This window comes from Urocampus carinirostris, chromosome 20 (genome assembly GCF_059441175.1).
Source record: "Urocampus carinirostris isolate Australia breed hairy pipefish chromosome 20, RoL_Ucar_1.0, whole genome shotgun sequence".
NCBI lineage: Eukaryota > Metazoa > Chordata > Actinopteri > Syngnathiformes > Syngnathidae > Urocampus > Urocampus carinirostris.
In genome coordinates, this window is record NC_142368.1 from 8,870,098 (window position 1) to 8,896,799 (window position 26,702).

The 26,702-nt window shown below is 40.4% G+C and overlaps 2 protein-coding genes across 4 annotated transcripts in view; both read left to right on the forward strand.

Moving 5' to 3' along the window:
• The first annotated feature begins 1,610 nt into the window (after positions 1–1,610).
• vta1 (vesicle (multivesicular body) trafficking 1) lies at positions 1,611–22,972 on the forward strand. Its single transcript, XM_088325371.1, has 8 exons — positions 1,611–1,815; positions 5,510–5,604; positions 11,952–12,079; positions 13,313–13,388; positions 14,674–14,788; positions 19,054–19,269; positions 19,353–19,427; positions 22,679–22,972. The coding sequence occupies exons 1-8, from the start codon at positions 1,725–1,727 to the stop codon at positions 22,822–22,824; spliced, it is 942 nt and encodes a 313-aa protein (XP_088181497.1). The 5' UTR covers positions 1,611–1,724; the 3' UTR covers positions 22,825–22,972.
• Positions 22,973–25,722: 2,750 nt separating this feature from the next.
• adgrg6 (adhesion G protein-coupled receptor G6) overlaps positions 25,723–26,702 on the forward strand; it is a 77,456-nt gene continuing 76,476 nt past the window's right edge. For all 3 annotated transcript variants that reach the window (XM_088325721.1, XM_088325723.1, XM_088325722.1), the window contains exon 1: positions 25,723–25,860. The gene's annotated coding sequence lies outside the window, so the exon portion shown is untranslated. The remainder of the gene's footprint in view (positions 25,861–26,702) is intronic.

The following is a 26,702-nucleotide window of genomic DNA, read 5'->3' on the forward strand; positions in this document are numbered from 1 at the left end:
TGCGACAAAATATATCAGGAAGTAAAAAGAAATGGATATCTTGTGAAAGAATTGTAAGAACAAACGACGTTTGGAGGCCGTACAACCTTTGCAATAGTACATGAGTCAATTCATTCAAAAGAGAAAAATCATTTTGCATTGCCGGAAACTCAGCAAAAAGTAACTTGATGTCAAGTTTTGGACATGTTTGATAATTAGTTATCCTGCCACACTTGGGATTATGGTTGCTCACTGTTGTTTCAAGCGTTGCTCACCGACTTTGTGTGAACGCTCAGACCCGTAAGGAAAATTACAGGGAACATCGCCTGTGAGTCATTTTCTTTTGGCATGGCAATTTGCATACTCGGCAGCCAATCAGAAGCCTGCGTCGAATAACTTCGTGCTTACGGACTAACCGCTGCCAACATTTTTATTTAGCAAGCACACCGGTTTTGCTCGTCTTCTTCCAAGGTCCCAGTGAAGGGAGGAGACTTTTGTTAATCTCTTTATCCCATCTCTGTTTACCTGTCTCCCAATCATTTTTTTCATTGGTTCATTTGCGGGCCGGCAACACTTGGAGTCTAGAATTCATACTTAATGTTCCCACGCTTTTTGCTATATGCTACGGTTGGTCGGTTGGATCCCTTAACCACTTGGGTCGTAGGGGGACCATTTCCTGTGGTGTATCTTGGGCAAGTACAACCTGGTGGTGCCCATCCTTCTCCAGGCCAACAAATGTTCCCACCCAGTCTCAAACCGAGGACCTTTCGCGTATTAGGCGAATGTGCTAACCACCGCACTACGGAAACACTATATGGAGGCTAAATATAAACAAAACACTCTGCCACTAACAACGCCACTGCCTCCTAGTGTATTGGAGGTGCCATTGTACTTTATTCTGGACTTGCTACCTCATATCTTTCAGATTTAATTTCCCCTTAGGTTCCGGTCTGGAGCCTTCGCTCTGAAAATGCTGGTCTACTAGTGATCCCAGGAACCAAGAAGAGATCCGCAGGTTCGAGAGCGTTCTCCATTCGGGCTGCGGTGCTGTGGAATGCTCTTCCCTCTGAGATTCGATCCGCAACCTCAGTGGAAATGTTTAAATCTAAGCTTGAAACACACTTCTATTCTATAGCATATAAATAACCTATATTTTATGTTGACAATATCTGTGTATTATTTGCCCTCATGTAGGGTTTAGATCAGGGGATGGTGCAATAATAGTCTGTGGTTTGCAATAATCTGTGGTCTTCGCAGCCCTTTGAGACTCTTTGTGATTAAGGGCTATATAAATAAACATGACTTGACTTGACTAGAAAGTTTTAAAAAAAGTTCCCCTATACCAAACACGCCCGCACCCCTCTTGACGGAGCCTCGCCACTATGTGAGAACCACTGCCTTGCATCCCTCCAGCATGGCCGCCACTACTTGAGTTGCCCGGATGTTGTTGCCTACCTACCGAAGGGTTCAGTGCCTTCCCCAAGGACACAAAGTTATGAAACCACTCTTGAATAAAAAGGGATCTATGCTTCGATAAAATACCACCATTGTTCCATTTAGTGTATTTATTCGGAGAGAAACAATACAATGGTTTAGACTAGAGTTAAACATATTACGAGTGAGTGACGTTATTCTGCTTCCTATTGGACAGAAACCCGGAAGTGCTGTCCAACTAACAACAACAAGACGAAGGCGGTTAGATATAACTCCATTGTCTGTTTAATTTTGTGCTCCTTGCGGGTGTCATGGCGGCACCGGCCCAACTCAAAGCAGTCCAACATCACTTGAGGACGGCGCAGGAACACGATAAGCGAGACCCGGTGGTTTCTTACTACTGTGAGTGAACGGCCGTTAGCACTAGCTTAGCTTAAGCACAAACTTTTCCTTGTCAAATTCCTTCGCCAGCTCGCTAATGTCGTCCGTCCGTTGAGTTGAAACGCTTCATCAAAATGTAATTCTTGATATCGCTTAGTTTGTATGTTGGAGCATATTCCTGCTAGTTTTTGGTAAGGTCTACTACACCCTAAAGTGGTTGCTAAGCAATTGTAGAACAAACATTACTCGAGGTAGAATTCGAAGCCATACGTTTTCACGTGATACGACCAAACCCAGTCGAAATAGACCTTCTTATTTACACAGAACATAAATACAACATTGATCACTCATTAGCAAAAGGAAACAGTAAAATTATAGCTCCAAAAATAGGTGTACAATGAAATAATATCATGCTTTAACATGAACTCAAAGGGAGTAGGCTGAAGCTATAAAGTTCCTACTCCATTTTTCTTGCAGGTAAGACATCTTTCAAAATCTCATCTCATCTCATTAGCTACACCGCTTATCCTCATTAGGGTCGCGGGGGTGCTGCAGCCCATCCCAGCAATTATCGGGCAGTGGGCAGGGGACACCCTGAACTGGTTGCCAACCAATCGCAGGGCACACGGGGACAGACAACTCACTCGCTCATTTACACCTAGGGACAATTTGGACCGACCAATTCACCTGAAATGCATGTTTTTGGAATGTGGGAGGAAACCGGAGTGCCCGGAGGAAACCCACGCAAGCACGGGGAGAACATACAAACTCCGCACAGGAAGTCTGGAGCTACTTTACCCCACAAAAGGATCATTAGAAAATGAAGTTTTGCTCACGAGTATCACTTGTGACTCTTATAACATCCATCTATCTATTATCTGCACCGTTTATCCTCAGTAGGGTCGCAGGGGTGTTGGAGCCCATCCCAGCTATCTTCGGGCAGTGAGCAGGGGACACCCTGAACTGGTTGCCCGCCAGTCGCAGGGCACAGTGACAGACAACTCACTTGCTCATTAACCTAGGAACAATTTGGACCGGCCAATTAACCTGACATGCATGATTTTGGAATGTGGGAAGAAACCGGAGTGCTTGGAGGAAACCCACGCAAGCACGGGGAGAACATGCAAACACCCCACAGGAGGTTCGATCTCATGATCTCAGAACTGTGCCGCACACATGCTAACCACTGCTCCGCCGTGCTCTCCTATAACGTATAATATCAAAAGAAACTCTAACTATATTAATCTCCTTTAGTATTTTTATTTAAAATTCATGTAGTATAAATATTTTTAAATTGATATACTTTAGGGCAATTTTACAGGTCATCATCTAAATCAGTGGCTCAATGGCTTTTCAATGTTGGACCTTGAAGTTATAGAGTCCCCTGAAGTGATGGGTGTCTGCACTGTAGAGAATCAACGGTTGATTATATTTGGGAGTTTGTGCCTTCTTGCTTTGAATACTAATAATAGAGATTTAAGTTTCACTATATCTTCAAATGTTAACATGTTGAATTTTAAAAACATTTTGTATGTTCTTTATACCCACAGTTATGCACAATCCTAATAGCTGTCTTGTAATCAAATTAACAATTTTGTCTTTCTCTTATGTATATCCCCAAATCTCTTTACAATATCTAAAAAAGGGAGAGTTAATGAATTGTACACTATATGAAGGTTTTTTTGGGGTTTTTGTTTGCATCTACTCTCACGCTAATGCAAGAAACACTTGCAATGTAACTGAAGCTTCGCTAACTTTTATTCATTGTCTGTTAAGCACCTGACTGGAATTGTTGTGAATGTAGAAATAGCACTCTGAACTAACCTGACAGACGAGTGCGCCGTCACGTTGATGATGTGAGCAGTGAGTAATGTGCTCCAACTTGCTGGGACAGGTGAAATCATATTTCTGGATCATCAGATTTTATCAGTGTTTTCCGAGGAACTTTTTATTGGTCAGCCTATCACATCTAAATAATATTTGTCTTGAGCGATGGCAAAATGTCACTTTTGCGGAAATCACATGAAAAATGAACCGAACGACATATTTTTAATTACGACTAAATAGGTGGAGATATAAATGACTCAAATTATATAAAAGGTATCATTGAAATATCTAAATGATTGAAAATATCATACAATGAAGACCATTAATGCAGTGATAGTTCAATATTACGACGTAAGCATTCTATAACACCATATATGAAGTGGTTTTCAAACGTTTTGTTTATTATTATTATTGGACATGAACTCTCAGACAAATATTTTGGACTAAATAGAACCGAATTGTCTTTATTGTCACTAATTACAACATATTTTATATTGTTTACAACAAGATTAGACGAGGCACTCCAGGATAAATGTGAAAAAAAAGACTACAACAAAAAACTAGGAACATTCAGATACATAGGCAATATTTACATGGAAATGCTTGGCCCAAGTTGTAAGTGCATCAGAAAATAATGTAATGAAAAATAGTGCACTGACATTAGTAGCAACATTGTGCAGAGTTGGAAAAAATGAATGATATATGAAAATATTGCAGCAGGGAAGCACAGAGGAGCGTGTGCGGCACAGTTCTGAGGTCATGAGATCGAATCTTCCTGTGTGGAGTTTGAATGTTCTCCCCGTACTTGCGTGGGTTTCCCCTGGGTACTGCGGTTTCCTCCCACATTCCTAAAACTTCCATGTCAGGTTAATTGGCTGGTCCGAATTGTCCCTAGGTGTGAATGTGAGAGTTAGTTGTCTGTCTCTGTGTGCCTTGCGACTGGCCGGCAACCAGTTGAGGGTGTCCCCTGCCCGAAAATGGCTGGGATGGTGGTTGTTGATTTTTATTCCTCTTTTCATCTCAGAAACAAGGATATAATCAGGACAAAAATCCACAAATTCTCAAGACAATTTTAATGACAACAAATTTTAAAAAAAGGCTGACGGCAAAAAGTCACATAGGAGTCTTCAAGTTGGGAGTTTTTTGCAGTGTCGTAAGAAAAAGCAATTTACTCAGATTTTGCATTAATACTGCTTTTTAAAGTTATGATTAAAGTATTTGCTATCTCTTTGATCACTTTGACAGACCTTAATGCCCCATATTTGGGGTTGGTTTGAAGATAATTTCCTATTTTTGAGGGAGGTATTTCTTACAAATTCTAGATCGCAATGTTTCGAGTTTTATGACTACCAAAACAAACCAGTCTTTGGACAAAATAACCAAAGTATTTGATGGGGCCACTCCTGACCCCCTTGTTTTTTTGAAGTATTTTAGAGTGTAATAATAATAATTTTAACATTTTTATAGTTGAGCATATGTTGGAAAAATGTAAAAAAAATCTTACGTTTTTAACATGACAGATTATGTTAAAATGTATTTCACATACCTCCTGAAAGTGCCTTCACATACCTTTTCGGATAGACAATGAGATTAATTGGGTGATGAATAGCCTGAGCGTGGTGGTGTTAGCCCCTAATAGAATATATATTTTGAAAAACAAACGGTGGAGTAACACAAGTCGAAAAGCAAAATACCCATTCGGGCAAAAACTTAAACGTCAGCGGCTGAATGGTACTTTAGTGCCACGAAGCGACACTTTAAGTAGCCCACTGTGGCTCAATAAGCAGCAGCATGCTGAGAAATTTTATGGCAGTGTGTTCGTTTTGGCCTCACTGCTGCCGAGTCTTGATGAACGTTGAACTGAATGGTATTTTTGTTTCTCCTTCAGGCCGCCTGTACGCCATGCAGACGGGAATGAAGCTGGATAGCAAATCTCCGGAGTGCCGCAAGTTCCTTGTCAAGCTCATGGACCAGCTCGAGTCGGTCAGTTCAACCCTTTCAAAATAAGTCTTTTGATAAACATAAGTGTCAGTACAAAGTCACCAGTCACTGAAATATGTCATGCCAGTTATCATGGGAAAGCTTGAACTCTTGGGATTTTAAAATATACTCATCACAGAAACATCACGATCAGTCCAAAACAAGACGCCCGATAACTATAAAGCGTAACTTACCAAAGACGTCGTCTTGCAGCCATCAAATTCAATGAAAGTACACAACCATCCTTACATCCGCTAGAGTCTAGTGAATCCAACTTTGTAAAATATTTGCTCCAAAATACACAAGAACTCCAACCGTTAAAATGTATTCGCATAAAAGCATGACCGCTTTGTTCAATGTTTCTTCTTGTAATTCGCACGTTTCGTTCCTAGACTCCCCCTTTAAAAATAAACAGACTCGTCAGAGGACTTCGAGTATATCTGTTAGCCTCTGACCTTTCGATTGACACCACTCTCAGCTAATAGCAGGCTTTTTTTTGCGGTCCACACTCCGCATTAGCCTATATGGGCTTGTTTGTCAGACTGTAGTAACCAAATGGAAAGATGATTGACGCATTAGTTATTCAGTGAAAATCCCCAAATAATTTTATGCCATTTGCTGGGAGGCATTATTCAAATCAGAGACAAAAATATCGTGCGCAATGCATTCTGTAATTCATTTTTGCGCACCAAGTGTGCACAATCATTGATTTGACTTCTGGAAAGAGAATGTAATTGGCCAAAGTAAAATACAAATTTACAAAGGGTTTAGTGTTGTGAACTGCTCGTCTCCAAATTACCCTTTTGGAAACGCCTAAATCTACCCTTAGAAAAATGTGTAAAATACAATGTTTAGTTTTTCAGATTGAGATCAAATTTGACAAGGTATCAGGTGAGGCTTCAAACTATTCTGTCATGCTACACTCAATTGTAGCCATTCAATTGCAAAATAAATTCAGACAAGCATAAAAGCCTTCCATTTCTGTGTGTTCCAACTCAGATCACTCAATGTTAGTAGCACTTGCAGTGATTGTTTCAGTTTGGGACAAAACCTCAGAGTTTTACCTTTCAAAAGAACAAACATCCATATTCTCCAAATGGCTCAAGAACAGCATTCATTTTCTTTGGGTACGTCTTGGATTGGGATTTTAGGCAAATTTAACGGGAACGATAAGGGGTTACTATAGACGTCATCCATTACGAGGCGGGCGTTTTGCTACCTGCTTTGTGAAATTGCATCCTAGCTGGTGAGGACTAAAGTAATGACCAATCACAGTTTATTTCTTTTGTGAATCTAAGGTTATTGGTGATTGAACACATAATTTTTGAGCAAACATTATGTCTTGTACTCGGAGCATGTGGTAAAATGGCCTCGTGGATGGGAAAAAAAAACCCTGAACTTTGCCACTTGTTTCAAAAACACATTATTAGGGCTTCAACGGTTACTTTATGTTGTCAACAAAATTCGATAATAGAAATAGTTGACAATGAATGTTGTCAGACATGGTTTTCAACAGTGTGAGGCATTACTACATGAATTAAATCTATGCCCAGAGTCGCTGATGCGTCTCTGTCTCGAATGGTAACATAAACATATGGTAATGGCAACGTCAACGCCAGGTACGCATGACCAACACTTCTTTCTTTAAAGTTTGGGTGCATTTCAGCCTGGATACGGTCAATAAAAATACTTCGTGCTAAGTTTGCAAAGTAGACCTTGCGTATCACGGCAGTACTTTGGTGATGCACCAACATTTATAGAGAACAGTCAGGCAGTTAGACGAAAAGGAGTCCGACTCGCCTCGGTAGGATTCAAGTAACCTACGAGCCAATACGGTTTTGATTACAATTTATATGCAAATATTTTGATATAAAAGAGAGCTTGTTGTTATGCCAGACTGTGCCTGAAAAACGTTTTGCAAAATAAACTCATGCATTTGTTGAATCAGTTTCATTTCAGACTGTTGAGAATCGTTAAAGTCTTTTGTCATAGAATTTTCAGCCAACCACTGAATGTACTTCCCAATATCCAGATAATATTTGTTTTATTAACTTTTCTACCATTGTTAATGAGCTTGTTCTTGGTTTACAGGAATAAGACATTTATACTTGATTTCAAATTATTTATTTCCCCGTCCCTAAAAAATGGTCAGAGGTTTATTTATAGATTTATGTTTCTACCGCATTATGACAAAATTTTTTTTGTGTGTGTGCTAATCCGCATTATGTTCAATAGAATATGTATTTTTCATTGTAACAATTTTTATTATGTTTGTTTTCTTTTTCAATATGATTAAGTCGACTTTGTGTTTAATTGAAGAAAAATAATTGTAGATTTTTTTTCAAGTCGGTGACTTGTCTACCATTAAAATAGTCATTTTATTGCAGCTCTACACAATACTAATCAATCTGTGATGCCCAGTCTCTGCAGGATTTTTTTCTATGCATTTTCCAAAATTATTATACCACAAAGGTACACATTTTAAGTTTTCCATAATAAACATCAGCAAGGACACTTGGAGGCTTTACTGCGATGGAAACGATGGAGCTGACGTGAGATAGCAGCAGGGAGCTTTTGAAGCGGATCTCATCTCACGACGACCACGGCTAATAAAGTGCGAAGATTTAATGGCCTCGTTAATACAGGAAGTGGGCAGAGCCCAGCAGGGGTCAGACTAACTAACCCGGTGTTTGTAACATGTATTTTGTGGTCTTGGTGTGATGTCATCTTAGTCCTTAAAAGTACCCTCCCTTAAAATGAAAAATACTTGGCGAAAAATAAAAATATTGTTTCTATTTCTGTCCTTATGTCAAGTAGTTTAGAGAACCCCCAAAACTTGAAACCGGAAGAATCGAACCGTTCATGTTTAATACACCAAAGAGTTTGTGTTTTCTCCATTCTCATCAGTAAAACATGTGTGATTACGAGATAAAATCAAAGACTTTTTTATATGTCGCTGCGTAACTGGTGGTCCAGTGATAAGGATTCAGTGTTCTCACTACTGTCACCCGGTTTCAATTCATGGCACATCCAATGGTTTCGCGTTTGCGGAAACCGATATATTTCGACTAATTAATCATTGCACAAACACGGTAATACACTACCATAAAACCTTGTGTATCACGCGCACCCAAACTTTAAGGGTTCTATTTTTTCGGGTTATAAAAATTCACATTATACGAGAATAAAAAGGTACATTCTGTAACAAAAGACCACACTTTGGATGGCACTAATCAAATGATTCTCGACTTTCTGAGATCAAGCAAGGCACTTGAGTTAAATACACACAAATATACACATGGCGCCTGAGGACATACTTGAAAGCAGCGGATGTGTAGGTCCTGCTGGGAAATGTTTCCCGACTGTGTGACAGTAATGAACATCAGCTGTTTGTGTGTGAGTGTGTCTTCAAGTTGTGTTGTCATACGTGAATGCTAAATGTGTTGACATGTGAAAATCGGAAGTGTGAAAGCACAGTTAATTAGCACTCTACGTGTTGAGAGAAAATAAGATGTAGTGTGTTTGAGGACGTGCCCCTTATTAATTTTATGTCACGTGTCGTTGGAAGAGAAAGCGGGTTGGTGTCCAAAGGTGCGAAACATCACGCAACAAGTGCTGGGGTGGTTCACAAACACGTGATCTCGATGCCTTAGAGTAATAAGATTTCGATCCTTAAAGGAGCTGTAGGGAATTTTGAACTTTGTTACTCTCTTCTGCCATTTCCTGACCTGTGTCATCATTTCAGCCTCAGTCAGCTTATTCATGATGCGTGAGCAAGTAACGTAAAATCCGGACTATAGAGCGCACCTGATAATAAGCCGCATGCACCACATTTTGCGGACATTATTGGTTTTGTCCTTACACAAGCCGCACCTGTACATAAGCCGCATGCGCCAACATTTAAACATGTTACACAGTTACAAGTTTATCCCAAACCTGATTTTAGGTGCCGCGATTGTAACTGCAAATATAGTACACAATCCATCCACCACAATCGGCAACATGAACGGAAAATGATACCGGTAGTTAGAATTTAATGTAAACCTTTAAAGTCCAGGTCCCGTTGAAAGTAATCAAACGAAAAAAATGTATATTTCCAAAGTTAAGGGTGGGAAAAATATATATCCACTATTGTCCGCTGTGTCCACAAACACGTCTCACCTTTACCCCACTTCCCGTCCCCCCTCTTTGTTCCGCCCCTTCTATTTTATTCGCTCGTAGAAAACATATCACAATAAGTCTCTAAAATAAATGCATTACAAAAATATACAGTTGCAAATGCATATTATACATGGTTACACATATTTACAAAAAAAGTACACCGAGAGAGTTTTCAAAGCTTTAATAATAATAATACAACTTTCATCCCAAACCGTGCCTGTGAAAGGTACCACCACGCTAGTCCGAACACGCTCGCAACGCTCAAAGCGTAGCTGTTAAAAAAGGCCGTACCGCTTTTGCGAAATTCACGGTAAACCGTCCTCGTCTTTCTCCTCATAACTGTCACCATCAAGGGCGTCTTCCTCATAATCAGAACGAACCTCTGTCCTCTGTCATACGGACGATTCGAACATAGACTAAGAGGATGCAGTCTACCTCGGCGCACATTTCCACCAGTCTAAATTTTACCTTTTGTACTCGAGTGCCGCTGGTGGCCGTTAGAAAAATTACATAAATTGGCCGCTTCACTGAATAAGCCGCAGGGCTGAACATTTGGGAAAAAAGTAGAGGCTTATAGTCCGGAATTTACGGTACGTGCATTTCTTCGACTCATTCAAATCAACTTTTTTTTAATCTTTTTTACGGTTTGGTGTTTGGACTAAAAGCAAGCCTTTTCCTAATTTCACAATTTTCTTGCTACACTGACAAGGTAAGATAAAATAAAAACCTGCGGGGACGAGCATGACGTCACTCTCCTGCACTCAACCCTAACCGCAAACAGAACCTGCGTTCCACCTTGAACTGCTTTGGGAAAAGTAACATAAAAGCAGATAGGCGCAGGGAAAAATAAAGCATAAGGGCTCTTTAAACTTAGTTGGGTATTAACAAATAATTAGCTTTGAAAATATTTAACGTTTAACTTTTTAAGGACACCTTAAACCAGTGGTTCTCGATTATTTTCTGTCACGCCCCCCTTCAGAAGAAGAAATCCTCTCGCTGCTAGTCATTGACCTACATGATCTAACTTTCTGTCTTTTGTAGAAAACAACCCAATCGTTTTGTCTGTTCTAAATAAAATCTGTGTGGTTTTTGGGGGGGTGTTGGTGCACATTGAAAATAAACCTATTTGTGGGTTCATTGAAATCAAGAGATCCAATTTTTGCCGCTTTTCTTTGGTACAAAACTAGCCAAAATTGCAGATTTTAAACAGACTCTATTTTTTTTAGGGTTGTTTTAAGTATTTGAGCTAGTTTTTTGGGTGGTTGTCTTGCACATATCAGTTTTTTTAGTCTTTTAGAAAACAACACTACTCAATTTTAGATACATTTTTGAAATGGGTCCGTTTCACAATTATTTCAAACTATATACATTTTATTCTGGCGGTTTTTGTTTTGATTTTACTAAGCACCACAAACTTGGGAGTTTAACAAATCAACTATCATTGTCGCTATTTTTGCAAAATAAAATGTTACGGTTGTGTCAAATATAGTGTTTTTTCGGTCCACTCTTTTTCCAAATCTTGATAATATGTTACCCAACTGTTTTAAGAGTGCGTAAAGGTAGTTTAATATTTGTTGTTTTTAGAAATGTTACTTTTAGACAATGTTAAGAGTTAATTTCAATTATAAAACGGCATTTTAGGACCAAGTATCTTTTTAAGTGTTTCCTGCAGACCTCTGAAAAATGGATGGATGGGAAGCATACAGCCGCCCAGGTTGTAGTTTGGACGCCGCAGGTCTAGCAGCATATTGAAACAGTCATGGCCTCTTTGGACTGTAGTGGCATTAAAAGAGCCGAGAATTCAAATGCTGAATCTTCTAACGTGAAAAAAACCTTTGCGTTGTTGTCATCTTGCCGTTTGAACTTTGTGGCGCTGTTCCTTGGAATTCATTAAATATTAAGAAGCTGAAACCTGAGCTACACACTTTCCTTTATGCCCTTTTTTCGACACACACACAAGCACATGCACATGCACAGGTGAGAGAACAGTGGTTACATTCAGGTCTGTTGTGGTCCACCTATTTCTGACCAGCACAAAGTTTTCTTAAGAGGAAACTTGAGGCGTGTGGACATGTTACATGTTGAACAGACTTTCGGTTGCTAGCGACAAACAGGAAATCAGTATTAAAATGTATTTTTCCACATGTCTGATTCATGTTTACTAACCTTGCAAAGACATTTTGTGACAGATGAAAAAGGAGCTCAGCGACAACGACTCCATCACTCAGGAGGTGGTGGGGAACGCCCACATCGAGAACTACGCGCTTAAAATGTTCCTCTACGCCGACAACGAGGACCGAGCGGGACGATTCCACAAGTGAGTTTTGATATTTAGAGATCGGCCTTCTTCGAGGTGCCAACACCTGTAGCCATGTCGCATTCCTCACATTCATCCAAGCCTCTTGAATTAAGTTTTTCTTAGTCAACTTTATGTACACTATTCGTTACTTTATAAGATTCACGAAAATATTTTGGTAGTCTGTTGCTATTTAAATGGAATCAGACAAACAATGGTTGGGGGTTTAGTGACATCTTCAACAGTGTCTCCCATAGAAAGTTGTGAGACCCGGATGCGAGGACAGTCTATGGGTGTCTGTGGACATGCTATCCCTGTTAAAAATTTCGTACATTTTAAATACAAATGCATCGATCTGGTGCATTTTTGAGCATAGTCAAGAAGCTAAATCTATGGTGAATGTCTGCCCTTTTAAACTATTGAATCATAAATACACTAGTTCTGAAAGGCAAGCAAACAAATCACACCCACAAAGCATGGTAAACGAGACATGAGTTTCATGCAAAGATTAAAATCTGGTCGTCATCTAAACTAAAAATAACGACTGTAATTCTAATGCCGATACTGTACTATTTTAAGGTATCGTATCAGCGAGTAAACAGACCAAATCATCGATATGAGTTTTAAATATAATGGAATGCTATAGTCAGTGATTTGGGAAATTACAGTACTAAATATCAGCAGCGCAGCTTTTGTGATTGGTGCTGTGACGGGATGCCTGTTGTTCTTCGATGGTCTACAGGAGGTTATTGTAACACCCATCTTATGAGCTCCCTTGATTGTCCACCGAAGCGTTTTCCTGCTTTCCATTTTTCTGGTCTGTTCTAAAGGCGCAAGTTTTCTGTGTGGAAAGCTTTGCGCTAAACCTTTTTTTCCTGGTCGCCATTAGTTGAAAAATACTCAACTCTGGGGAATATGCAACGCTCGTCAATGTCACATTTTCGCTAGCCGTCTAATCACAGTACAGGAGGGTCGGTACATAGAAGTGCGCACCTAAGCCGAGGGGAGGGGCTGACTAAGATTCCTTCTGACCGACTGAGATACTGTACATATCACAAATACACACCATTTTTTTGCAATCATTTATTTCATGAGAGATCTAAAAGGTTTTGATGAACTTCACATTTATATATATTTAAAAATACATTATTTAGTAATACAAGTCTGAGACTCTGGCGAAACCAATTGAACCCCAGCAGGCCGCCAGAATCTTTATTTGTATGGGAAACACTGATCAAATGTTCTTCTACGCAGGAACATGATTAAATCGTTCTACACAGCCAGCCTGCTGCTGGACGTCCTTTCCGTCTTTGGAGAGCTCTCAGACGAGGTAAGTCAAGTCATTTTCTTTGGTATAGCCCTTAATCAAGAGTCTTAAGGGGCTGCACAGACCACCATTACAACCTTCCCCAATCTAAAACTTGAGGGCAAAGGTTGATCATACTCGTCTGTACAAGAGTACTTTTTTATAATGAAAACACACTGTTTGTTTTCATTGGCAGTTGTAGAAGATGTGAGTCACTTTTGCTTTTCCCTGGTGGCGTCGTGCAGAAAAAGCCGCGCGTTGTTCCAGCGATTATTCCCTTAACGGCGAAATTAGGCGGAGTTAAACAAACACAACCAAAGTTCACCACGCACCTCCACACTCGCCAGCCGCTATTGTTCCTCAGCTCAACCTTGAAAAATTATCGACCAACGCTTATCTTTTCGTGAAAACACAACAAAATAGGCGGAGTTTCCACACGCACGCAAACCTGACCTCCTTACCCTGACATTGTGCTCAAAACAGGACGCAGATAGCATTTATCCAAAAATTACATTGAGCGGACATTCAGCCTTGACAAAAATGTACATATAGAGAATTGCTACATTTTTTTATGCTGAAATACGAAAGAAAGATTATTCAAGTAGTTATTATATAAAATAGTCTGATCCTGACATAAACTTGGTGCTTTAAATGATAAAACGTTCCAAATATCAAAAACCTAGCAAAGACCTAGATATCAAATTAGTGGTGTGTATAGTTTCAGTATTGGGCCGAAACCTGGCCACATTTTGAGGTATTGGGACTTGCAACGGTTTTCAACTGAAGTACCAGACGCTGCACTTCCGGATCAAGAATTTAGGGCTGACATTCGCCCATCAAAGACATTTTAGAATGTGTTTTCGACCAATGATCTCTTTTTTAAAATTTTCATTAGTATTTGTTTATTCCAGATCAGGGGGCTCCAATGTGGTGCACGCGGGCACCAGGTACCCCCCTAAAATCACCAGAGTGGCTTGTGAACAGGTTCTGGAAATAGCTCACCAGTAATGGGCCATTGTGATTTCCTAAGAAATTTATAACTGGCTTGATGTTTTAGTGGTTGGCAAAGGCTCTCTTAACTCTACTACTAAAAAAAAAATCACTGGTTGTAACATATAAAGTAGTAGTAATAAAATGAAGTTGTTATTTTAGAAATGCATATCAAACTGGCAGACCTTCACACTAATAAGGGCACAACAAAGAAAAGCTGTTTAAAAAATGTTGGTAACCCTTGTTCTAGATTTCTATACTTATTAAAAAGTATCTGTCCCATGAAAATGAGCTAATTGTAATGTTGTTATTGACCTAGAATATTCAGCACAGGAAGTACGCCCGCTGGAAGGCCACATACATCCACAACTGCCTGAAGAACGGAGAAACGCCCGAGGCCGGACCCATCGGCATGGACTTGGACCAGGAAGCAGGTGTGAGATGCTGATATCGCTCAAGCACGCTTGTGCTCACGCTCGCATATGCTTTTGCTCAGTCTGTTGTTATCTTGCATGAAGGAGAAAGGACCGAGCGTCTTGACTCCAGCAAAGAATTTTGCCAATTAACTGAGGCGACACGTGTGCTTTTTCATCTTCTGATTGATGAGTCCATCTTACCGTGGTACTAAGGCTAATAGCCATGTCACATGAACAAAAATAAAAATAGCTCAGTGTGTTTCCTGGAGCATTATGGAAAGTAATTGAATAATGACCAGAATGTGAAAATGTTTTTATTAAATCACTGGCAAAAAAAATGTAATATTTTCACAACCTGGCCCAAGGACATGTCTGTACTTTTTCTAAAATAATAATGATTATAACAATTATAACATTTATTAACAACATTAATAATAATAATGAGCGTAAATCTAATGTAACATTTAGATGTCCTCGTAACATGACACCAAAATCACATTTTTTTTCCCATAGCGCTTATCCTACCAGGTCGCGGGGGTGCATGTTTTTGGACTGTGTGAGGAAAACAGAGCAACTGAGGGCACAGGGAGGACATACAAACCACACACAAGCCGTCAGTAGCTGGAATTAACACCGGACCTTTGAAATCTGAGGCGGAGATGCTAATGGCAACACACTCTGGTCGCTATCGTAACATTGTCGGTCCACGTGCCAAAACAATACAAACTCGCCAAATGAACCAACCAGCAAAAGGCTTGTTGGTGTTGTGTGGCTTCTGTGTGGTCTTCTTGATTTAGGGATCCATGCATCTTCCAACTTCAAGGCGGCTGTAAGTTGTTTACAATCATTTTAGCGGGACGTAGATGACCATTCTCCACGCTGATTGGCTATGAGCGCAAAAATTTGGTTTAATTCCTCCTTCACTGTATCTTCAGAGGGCAGGAATAATTATTTCAAACGTGACAGTTGCACCGCTCGACAGATATATACCAATTTGTTCAAAATTAAACTAAACTGCCAACTGCGCTCTCCAGACAAAATCTAATTATTCAGCACATTGTATTACACTGTGTGACATTAGAGGATTTGATAAAATCTTTGAAATAATACATTTGCCATAGCCTGTTTCCCACATCAATATAAACATACCACTTAAAATTCGTCTCCCTCTTGCAGTTAGTTAATGGTGTTAAAGCTCATTTTGACCTAAAAATGGTATTACAAAAAGGTGCAAGCAAAGTTACTCCGTAAAAATGCCACAAAATACTGCAAACGAGGCTACCAACGTATTTCAGTGCAGACTGCACTTGGCAAAGGAGAAAGAGTGTGCGCACCCTATACTGTAAATATCTGCCCATTCCTACCGCTCACCCAGTCAGATTGCTCAGGGTGCTTTGCTAGAGCTTCTTGGTAAAACGTTTGTTTTGGGTTAAACTTTGTTCTGTGGCTTTACATCATAAGGTGTCTCAACAATGAACATCAATTGTTAAATGAGCTTCCAGTTTGATATGAGTTTCCAAAGTAACAACTCATAATGATATTACTAGGTTTATGTACTACCAGGTTAATTAATGGAAGTAGTTAAGTAAGTCAACCAATACATTTTTTTTTAGTAGAATATCAAAATGACTGGTAAGCTATTTCCAGAGCAGGACTGCAGGCACCTCAGCTGTCCTTAGAAGGCATTCTGATGCCCATGCGGGAGACACCTGATATAGATGGTGGATACGTTTCTTCATTTTAAGTAATATTTTATTAGCAAAATCCTACACCATCAGTTAGGTAAGAAAATCAAATTCTCCTAGGTTACAAAAGCAGATTGGTCCTAAAGGTTGCGGTAATTAAACAGCAACATGATTAGCCGATAGCGACAATGATGTAAACAGTGCATAATAGTCAAAACAACAAACATTGAGATCAAATAGTCAAAATAATGAACTGGCATCCTATGCGATCTCCTTTGCCAGGTGTCTAATATTAAAGAGGGAATAAACTTATCAGTGATAAATTTAGCAATTTCTGCCAATGGAGTAAATGCAGTGTATTGTGGAGAAGTTGAAATTCCAAGTGGCTGCCAATTAATTTAAAAATCCGTTACGGATTTATTCCATTACCTGTGTCACTCTTTTAATGCAATAAATACCACTGGAAGCTTAATATGTGACCTCATTGTAAGGAATCTGAAAAAAAGGGCTACGTTCCACCAAGACGACTGAGGCTATTTGGAGCGTGCCAAAATCATTTCTAGCGTTCTGATGAGACTGAAAGAAACCATTTCCAACCATGGGGGTGGAATTACTTTTGTTGCAATTTGGTAAAATCGTGGAGGCATTTTGCGAGTCTAACCGATGTACCGTGCTCTGTTGTCCAAGCTCTAACCAAAGCGCATTTCCTCAATGTTGTCCCACGGAGATCAAATCAAATAATGAGAAAAAGGCGAGGGCTGCACTCCATTTCAAGTCGTTTCGCCTCTGCTGGAGCCTCCATTTTTACCCCGAAACTAAATCTGGAAGCTTTTGCTTCAAGACCTCACACGGCCGTACGGCAAACAAATATCTCACATAAAGACCATCTGTACACATGTACACACTCACACGATGATTGGACGGAAACCAAAGTCTTCGTCCTCATGTCTCCCGTCTGCAGGCTTTGTCTTTCATCACACTTCACGCTCTGGAGTTGTACGTGTGAGTACGTACCTTTATCTTCAGATACACTCAATTCCTGTTAGTTTCAGGATGTGTACGTGTTGCCTTTAACAAGTTTCTTGGGGGAAAGAAATCCCCCAACTTGTCATGCTAGGTGATTCATTTAACATCGATTTGATTTTATTTCAAAACAATTAATGATACTTATTAAATAATTATTGATCCAAACCTACTGCACATGCAAGTTTCCTAAACTGGAATCACCCAAAATGTAAAACTCAATCTTATCTGTCATTCGAGGCATTCAATTTTGATAAACCAACTATAAATATTTATATCAAGAATGTTTTATTACAAATGGCATCCTTTGCGGAAAAAAACTTTGACTAGATCAGTTGTAACACATGGTTAAAACTCATACCTTGTGCAAAAAAATAAAGCAAACTCTGCATTTTGTAGTTTGTGCCTAACCACAATTATGTACAGTCGGCCCCTGGGATACAACATTAATCCATTTTGAGGTTGCGATCTCGTAATTCAATTTGCTAGTGGCTGGGGATGGAAACCTATGGTAATGCTGTAGGTAGGTAATGCATTCCAGGATCGCTCAGGATCCTAGATAAAAACATGAATACTAGGAAGAAAATCTAAAGTAAGTTCAACGTATATAATCATATGCATGCATGTTAGATGTAACATTATAAAAAAATAACTATACATGTTTAGAAAAATGAAATTGCATCCACTTTTAGTCCGATGTGACTTGGGCTGGTCGAGTGGAGTAGCAGGTGGATGCAGAGGGGGGTAGGATTAACAATAAAACTGAATTTTAAACCTACAGCTGCGGGATTATTCTCTTTCCTTGCTTTAATCACCTCCTTGGTTTTAGTAAAAATAGTCCCTCTTGTGGCCATGGAACTAAGTGACGGTTTTTGTGCGTTCTCTGTATTTATTTCCATGATTATTATGTTTTTATTCTCTTGGCGGCATCACTACGAGCCTTGGAACCCATTGCAAACAAATACAGTTAAAAAAACTCAGTATTGTATCACCGACCCACAAAATGTATGAAGCATGTGAAGAGAATAGCATTGTGGCAGGGAGTTGAGCCAATATTAACATTTTCAGTTGGCATATTTGCAGTCAGTTCTGGTGGCCACATTGACTTGTGTACCCGCCCTGCTGACAGAATACAGCAGCCTGTCACAGTCACGCCCACCTAACACACTTAAAACAACAAGCCCCGGTGATTGCATTTGCTGTGTGTTGTCTGCTGCAGAACACAATGCACGATACGTTGATATCAATGACAATAAAGATGATTTATTTCAAAATCCGCAAACAGTGCACCGGGGGTAACCTGAAGCGCAAGGTAGCAAGGGGTCTCCGTTCTGTTGTGTAGGAAATGTCGAAAAAAAACATCTTATGCCACACAGTTATGTAAAAATATTGTAATGTGGTACGTTTTAACTTTGCTTTTGAATGTTTATCCTGTTCAATAACCTACATGTGTGGCACTCTTTGCCCAAAGGCCATTAATGTTACGAAACACATTAATGGCAAGAAAACAACAACATTCATCTTTTGGTTCATGCAAACTCTTTTCTTCTGATTTGTGGTACTTTCTTTTCCTAGATGGCAGCGAAGGTTTCTCCAGCCTCGCGTTCTCGCAGGGCGGTTCTTTCAAGGAAGCGGGCGGGGCTTCTTCTTTTGACCAGAGCGCAGGAGGTACGTCGGCGCCTAGCATCGGCTTCACCGGGGGCGTTGAATCGGGACCAACCGGACCGCCCTCCAACTTCAACAATGTGCACGTCCCCCCTGGAGCTCACGCCCCCGCTAACACGCCCGCAGGTAGCCACGCCTATCTCCAATGATGGCAGGCCGGCGTTATCATCCCCACATCGAATACTCAATCGTATTATATTACCCGACAGACGCCGTTAAACCGGTTCCCATGCCCAGGAGCACGCACGCCGTCGACTCCGAACTATCTGACAGCCAGCACAAAGGTCAGCACAAAAATGCCAACACAAAAATATTTAATTTTGGGGGGAGGGATTTTTTTATAAGTTTATTGTCCATTTTTCATTATCCATTATCAGTCATATCATGATACACTTCAAAGCCAACAGGCTGAGACACTTGCTCCTAGCCAAGAGGCTAAGCCAAGGTCCTAGCCAAAAGACCAAGAAGCATTGCTTTTGATGCTTAGCACAAGATGGCATCAAAGCACTCGAAACAGGAAACAAGGCATCGACAAAATAACAATCCCATGTTATCTTTAGTCATCCACTCATTTGATGCCATAACATATAAATATGTTTTCAGAAGCATTGTCCCTGAGTGCCAAAACGTAAAAAAATACGTTTTTCTTGTTTCATTATTAAAAAAAAACATTATAAAGTGGTTTGTGCTGCTCATCGGGAAGTATCAAGCCTTTGGGAATGGTTTCAGTATACAAAAGCACCATTAGAAACAAGGGGGTGGCTTTGATCAGATTTTTGTCTACACATCAAGGAAGCCCGGTTTCATAGTGTGGCTTCCTGAATCTGGCGAATGAGTGTGTGTAAACGAACCCATATGGCAAGTAGGCGTAGTGAGGCAGTGTGGTGAGAGCCGCGAGGTATTAACAAATAGTAATAGGGAGTAAACAAGTCCCATCGTCATCTTCTGGTCAGAGAGGGATGATGTTTCGTGCACGTCCGCATCGTTTCTGCACTGTTTCTGCATCAGTTCAGTGTTTTTGCAATAAATTATTAATCATTAATGTGAGGTTCACGGATCATTTAACCACCTGGATTTTCCTGGCATCATTTCCTGTGGTGTGTTTGAGGCAAGTACAGCCTGGTGGCACCCACCCCACTCCAGGCCATTTTTATTTTTGGGTTTGATCCCCCACGTGAAACGGATAATAATGGTTTCCATGGATATGATTTGCAGGAGAAGCTTCCTGATTTGACTCAGATACAGCACCTTCATCATCTGGTCGCTGTTGTTTTAGGTGTAAAGCATCTTCCTATTCTGGAGAGATGAAGTCACCGGGGTCGTTTGTTTTCCAAAATTTTGATTATGTCTATTTTGTTCACATTCACCTTGTACAAAAAGCATGGCGTCACTTGAGGCTTTCGTATTTCGTTGATAAACTCACAAGCAAAGATATTATGTCCTTTATTTTTGTGACTATATTTATATTTATTTTGATTGATTGAAACTTGCATTTAAGTTATAGTTTTTATTTTAATTTTTTAAAGATTTTTGGGAAAAAATTGACCTTCATAAATTTTTGGGGGAAAAAGATTAACTTGAAAAACAACAACATTGTTCCAAACTAAAATTTGAAAAAGACAATTTCATCTCTCAAAATAGGTTTTGGGTACACAACGTGAATTTTTTTATAGTTTTATTGTTTAAAAAGTTGTACTTGTTCGGCTCTTACTTTATTTAGCATTTATTTTATATATGATAAACCGCCGAAAGGCAATGGCTGGTCCTTGCCAAAGGCAAAATATGGGATGGACATTTTTAGCTGATATAAGCATTTACTGACCACATTATGAAGAGATATCTAGGACAGTCGTTTTCAGGCGCTCCAGTGGGTATGTGGTATTTCCAGGTACATTTAAAATAGTATTTATATTCTACCGATTTAAAATTAATTGCAAAATGATGTTGCATTTTTTAGGAAAGTACTCAATGTAAGGTCAATGTTTTCCTAGAAGGCTATTTATTTCTCAATTTAAGTTATCAATTTCTCTTAAAAGAGTACTAGGAATGGAGGATGTTTGGATTTATGGTATTGGTTTTTGGTACTCGACCATAATCTGTTTGGAATCAGCGTTCAAACACCGAATTGTTGTAGTACAAAACATTTCTTTCCATACTAAGTAATGTTTTTTTTATTATTTAATTGATAAATGGTAAATGGTCTGCATTTATATTGCGCTTTTCAAATGAATGATGACCTCCCAAAGCGCTTTACAATGTGCATCACACTTACCCATTTACACACACAAACACACCCACACACCAATAGGGAGTCAGCCAAACGAGTGTATGGCAATCATTACTACCTGCTCATTGGAGGCATTAGGGATTCAGTGTCTTGCCCAAGGACACTTCGACATAAAACATGGAGGAGCCGGGAATCGAACCTGCGAGCTCTTGATCCCAAGACGAACACTTGATGAATTCCTTTTTAGTGTAAATATCTTCTGAAGTATTAGCTGTAGCTATAGCCATGATTCCAGTTTGTTTTGGGTGGGCACATTGACCTGTGCGCCCGCCCACCCTGGCTGTTTGACTGACAACATACACCGGCCTATAACAGTCGTACACACAGACAGTCCCACCCAACACACAAATATCTCGCAACCTGCCCCTGTGATAGCATCTGCTGCGCGCTGTCTGCCCAGAACACGTTGATATAAATATAATAATAATTATAAATGACAACGATGACAATTTGAAGCAAATTTCTAGCCAATTTAGGGTTTCTTAGTGCAGTGCTCTCATTTGCCCGCATCCCTGCGTCCGAGACGCATCATTTTTGCTGGGGACGCATAGTCTCAAATCAACGTTTGTCCCCGGGACGCAACTTTTTTGACACAAAATTGTCATTATTACCCGATAACATTTTTTTGAACAAAGATTTACCGCACTCTAAACTTTTCGTCAGGCAGATCCGGCAGATGTTGTTTTGGTCTCGCGGTTCAAGTTTTCGTCTGCACGCCGATCTCGAGTTGTGTGGTCTTTTTAGAGAACCGGCTTTTTCGGCTCAACTCATTCAAGAGAGCCGGCTCTCAAACGGCTCACTTGCTTTGATGCATTATATTACGAATGATTATGTTGTATAAAGAAGTTAAGAAAAAAAGGCAGTATAAAAGGAGAAAATGAAAAAAAGACAGGTTTGTGGTTATCCCTTTAATCGGTATGAATTAATAATTTGATGATTAAAACTGAATGAATATATAGATTTATATTATATATTTGTCACTGATTTACAATTTCAACTTCGATAACACTAAATTTTGGGGACCCATAGATCTCTGTTGGGACCCATAGATTTTTGAGCATGCGAGTCCCCGGGACTCATCACCTTTCAGAGGTAAAACGAACACTGTTAGTGCGCCTTATAGTCCAGGAAATCCGGTAAACTTACCCACCGTGCTACGTGGGACTGGCACCAGTCATGTGTGAGTCCAATACAATCAGGCTAGCACCTGATTTTCCCGAGCCTTCACCTGCCCCCTCTTCCCCTCAGGTGACGTGCATCTCTCGGCCGAAGATTTCACCAAGGCGCAGAAGTTCTGCAAGTATGCCGGCAGTGCCCTCCAGTACGAGGACGTCCCCACGGCCATCCACAACCTCCAGAAGGCCCTCAAACTGCTCACCACTGGAAAAGAATGACTCTTTTGTCTCGGACCGGCCGCCCGGCCCCGTCTATCTACGGCATCTCATCCACTCCGCACACGCACGCACACACAAACACGCACACATTGGAGAACCGGCCGGCCGCCAGCAGCTTCGATGGAGACGATCGCGTAACAATGGCCGCCTGTGTGCGCCCGCTGTAAGTCCTTACCCCATTTTGAAACGCCGCGCCGAGGAGGCAACCGAAACCAAGCGCCACCACACGGAGCTTCCTTGCCCGCAGGGGGCGCCTCGCTCATCTCCTCAATCGAGCTAACCGCGACGCGGTTGCCCCTTGTTTACACTCATCACACAACCGCTACTTAACTGCTTGCCACCGTGACCTGTTTGGTTTCTTTTATGGGGATGATCCAAATAAATCCACTTCTATTACTTTGCATTTGTGTGAATCTGCATCTGCACTTTCGTACTGAGGAAAAACGCAGCGATTTGTATGTGGAGTGAGCAAAGTTCATACGGTCTCTCGTGTGTCAAACTCCGTTTGGCTCCGCGGCCAGATTCAGACTTTTTGTTTTGAGGCGGGCCGGATCAGTAAAAGAATGTCAACTCCAAATTTTTAGCTTTGTTTTTCAGTATTATGATTTGGAGCCTACCTTACATCATAATCGTGGATGACAGAGGATCTTAATGCATAACACATTTATCAAAAAAGATTTTCATGTTTGAAGGGTTCGTACAAGTGCTTGAAATCCTTTTAAAATGATATAATCTTAATATCGTTTTTTTCAAGGATTGGAAAGTGCTTGAATTTTGGGTTAAGTGCTTCTAAATGCTTGAAATTGTCATGTTTCTCAAAAGTCTGCTTAAAAATGACGCGGACGCCGCTCTGTGGTGGTTTCGCTTTGCCATTGCATTTCTTCTCCCTGATTAACGGCAGCTGGCATTAGTTTGTACGGCATTGTCCTATAAAGCCTCATTGCCCCCAGGTGCGTGCTACACCTAAACAGGGCACCTTATACTTTGTATTAGTGCAAGGATTACGTATCAGTTATTGAGATTTACTATGGAAGGGGTTCCCACTGGTTAAGTGTAATGGGAACTTCCTGCAACTGAAAACACAAGCTACTTATTACTATTTACCCAACACCTACATGGGGAGAGATATTTATCAAAACACGTATTGTTCAGATCCAAAAATATGTTAGAGATTTACTCAAGATCTAAAAATCATGTCTTGATAGATACACACTCAAGGTTGAAAATCGCAGTTCTATTTGTGGCTGTGTGAAATACACGAGTCACATTGTATTTCTTTTTTTAATGGTACTAGAAAAATTGAAAGACCTAAAAAGTGCTTGAATGTGGCCATGAAAAGGTGTATGGATGTTTGGAACTGAATGAGTTAACTAGTTTATTTTAATAGTTGAGTGAATGCAGTTTCACACCTGAACCAACTCACTGAGCTATACAAACTCAAGCGATAACTGTTTATATCATTACGTTCAAAGGCACATATGAGAAATCACTAGAAGCTTCTTGATGGGTTGGAAGTAGAAATAAGATTCGAGGCCCAAAATTCGGGCCCTCCCTAAAATGTTCATTAATTTTTGGTTCAGGTGTGTCGTCAACCGAAAGCACCCTTCCAGCTTCCTCCCGAGTCCTCACAAATAAATTTATAAATTTGGATTTGCTTCGGACTCGTTTTTTTAAATCATGTGTATTCGTCGGGCTCGGGCTGGTTCGGCCTTTTACACCCAGATTGGGTCTGGATGGATTTTTTTAAGGCTTGATCTTACCTCTAGTAGGAAGGATTATCAGTACATGAGAACCTAAACTCAGCCTCCTGGTACGCATCACCAGTGTTTTAAGTCTGCGCCATATTTATAGATGGACACATTACGTCAGGGGTGTCAAACAGGCGGCCCGTTGGGCTGGATCAGGCCTGCTAAGGGGATTGAATCCGGCACGTGAGACGTTTAGAGAAGTGCAAGAGAAAAATGAGCTGCAGGTTGAAATATATCCACTTGATGTTGCTAAAGCCAGGTGCCTCTCACAAACGCTGTACTTGTATTTCTCTCGCTCTCTCCCTCCCTTTTTCTCTCTCTTCTTTCCCTCTTTCTCTCTTCCTCCCTTTCTCTCTCTCTCTCTCTCTCTCTCGCTGTGTCTTTTTACCTAATCTTGTTTTCTTTTGTCCTTTTCTCTCTAACACTCTTGCCTTCTACCTCTTTCTCCCCTTCTCTCTTTCTCTCCCGGTCTTTTCTCTCCTCTCTTTCTCTCTTTCTATTTCTCTTTGGATTTCGTTGTTTCTCTCTCTCTTTCTTTCCCCCTCTCACTATTTCTCTTTATCTCTTGTTTCTCATTCTTTCTCTCTCTCTTTCTCTTTATCTCTCTTTCTCCCATTCTGTTTCTTTGTCTGACCCTTTCTACTTTTATCCCCCTATCTTTCTCTTATTTTTTTCTCTCTTTTTCTCCTTTCTAATCTACTAGACCGGCCCCCGAGAGAATATTTGTTCTATCGTGTGGCCCTCGAGTTAAAATGACACCACTGCATTACATTGTGAAAAGTCGATGTCTATTTCTTTGTACAAATGAATTCAATCTACGGCCCTATAGTAGCCGGAGAGAACTTTTATTTTGTATTTATTTTTAAAAAAAATCATAACTTTTGATAGATATGATTTTTAGATTGGCTTCCTTCTTCCTCAGAAGTCTTTGGCGGGCCCATTCCTGCCTGAAAAGAAGCCTACCAGGACCTAAGGTCCGATGAGTAACTCTCCGGTCACTAGTTGTCTGCTAGTTGAGACCAGCGAATCAAACACACCCAGCAGCCAGAGGCGCCTTAGTATCCCTCCCCCTCGCTCGGCCCCCTCCCCACTTTTTCCCCCTCATCCCTGCAGCTCGACTTTGTGCATGTGTGTGTGTATGTGTGTGTGTGCGCAACTTTAGGATTTGGACTGCAGTGCTCCGCAGAAAGTTTTGGAGGAGAAGGAGAAAAGAAGAAAAGCAAGTTGAAGAAGAAAATGTCTGGTTTCCGAGGTGAAACGTCCCACGGCAGGAAGCGACACTAAACATGTGAGTTGCTCTACGTTCAGTTGGACTTGGAAAGAAAGTTTTGGGCTTGAAGATGTTGGGGTTTTTTTTTAACTCGAGGGCGACTTCCATCTGTTGGCCGACGTTCATCTTTGTTTTGGGGTGAATGACTTGAAACGATTCAAGCGACTCGCATAACCCAATTTCTATGATCGTGTGAGGATGAATTTTAAATGAGGACAATCAGCTTAATTGACTGTGTTGGTTTTATGTGGATTAATTGGTTTTATGTTGATATTTTTAGAGACTATCAAAAATCCGGTCACAAAGTATTTTCTTTTCACTCCAAAAGTTGAAAATTAAAATTAAAAAAAAAGCGTGCCTGAATTATTAGTTTAAATCATATCATATCATTAGCTGCACCGCTTATCCTCATTAGGGTCGCGGGGGTGCTGGAGCCCATCCCAGCAATAATCGGGCAATGGGCAGGGGACACCCTGAACTGGTTGCCAGCCAATCGCAGGGCACACAGGGACAGACAACTCGCTCGCTCATTCACACCTAGGGACAATTTGGACCAGTTGTCTCAAATTGTGGCTCAGGGGCCAATTGCGGCCTAACGGATGAGTTTCTGGCCCTCGATAGTTAAGGGGATGGTATAATTTGACCACTGGATGTCGCTAGATCGTGCTGTGCAACCGAAAACGAGTGCTACAAAGCACAAGGAAGGTTTAAAAACTACAAAGACTTAAAAGTGATTGAAGGGCACTTGATTACTTTTAAAAAGAAGAGAAATTACAATATAAGAAGAGGAAGGGAGTAAGAAAATGGAAAGAAAAGAGAAATTGGAATACAGAAAGAAAAGGGAAAAATAAGAAGGAAAA

What these genes read in the sequence shown, in the direction of transcription:
- vta1 (XM_088325371.1), top strand. Translation starts at nt 1,725, where the DNA reads ATGGCGGCACCGGCCCAACTCAAAGCAGTCCAACATCACTTGAGGACG. An exon ending in TCATGGACCAGCTCGAGTCG is followed by an intron (nt 5,605 to 11,951) that starts GTCAGTTCAACC and finishes ATTTTGTGACAG; the next exon opens with ATGAAAAAGGAGCTCAGCGA. An exon ending in ATCTGACAGCCAGCACAAAG is followed by an intron (nt 19,428 to 22,678) that starts GTCAGCACAAAA and finishes TCTTCCCCTCAG; the next exon opens with GTGACGTGCATCTCTCGGCC.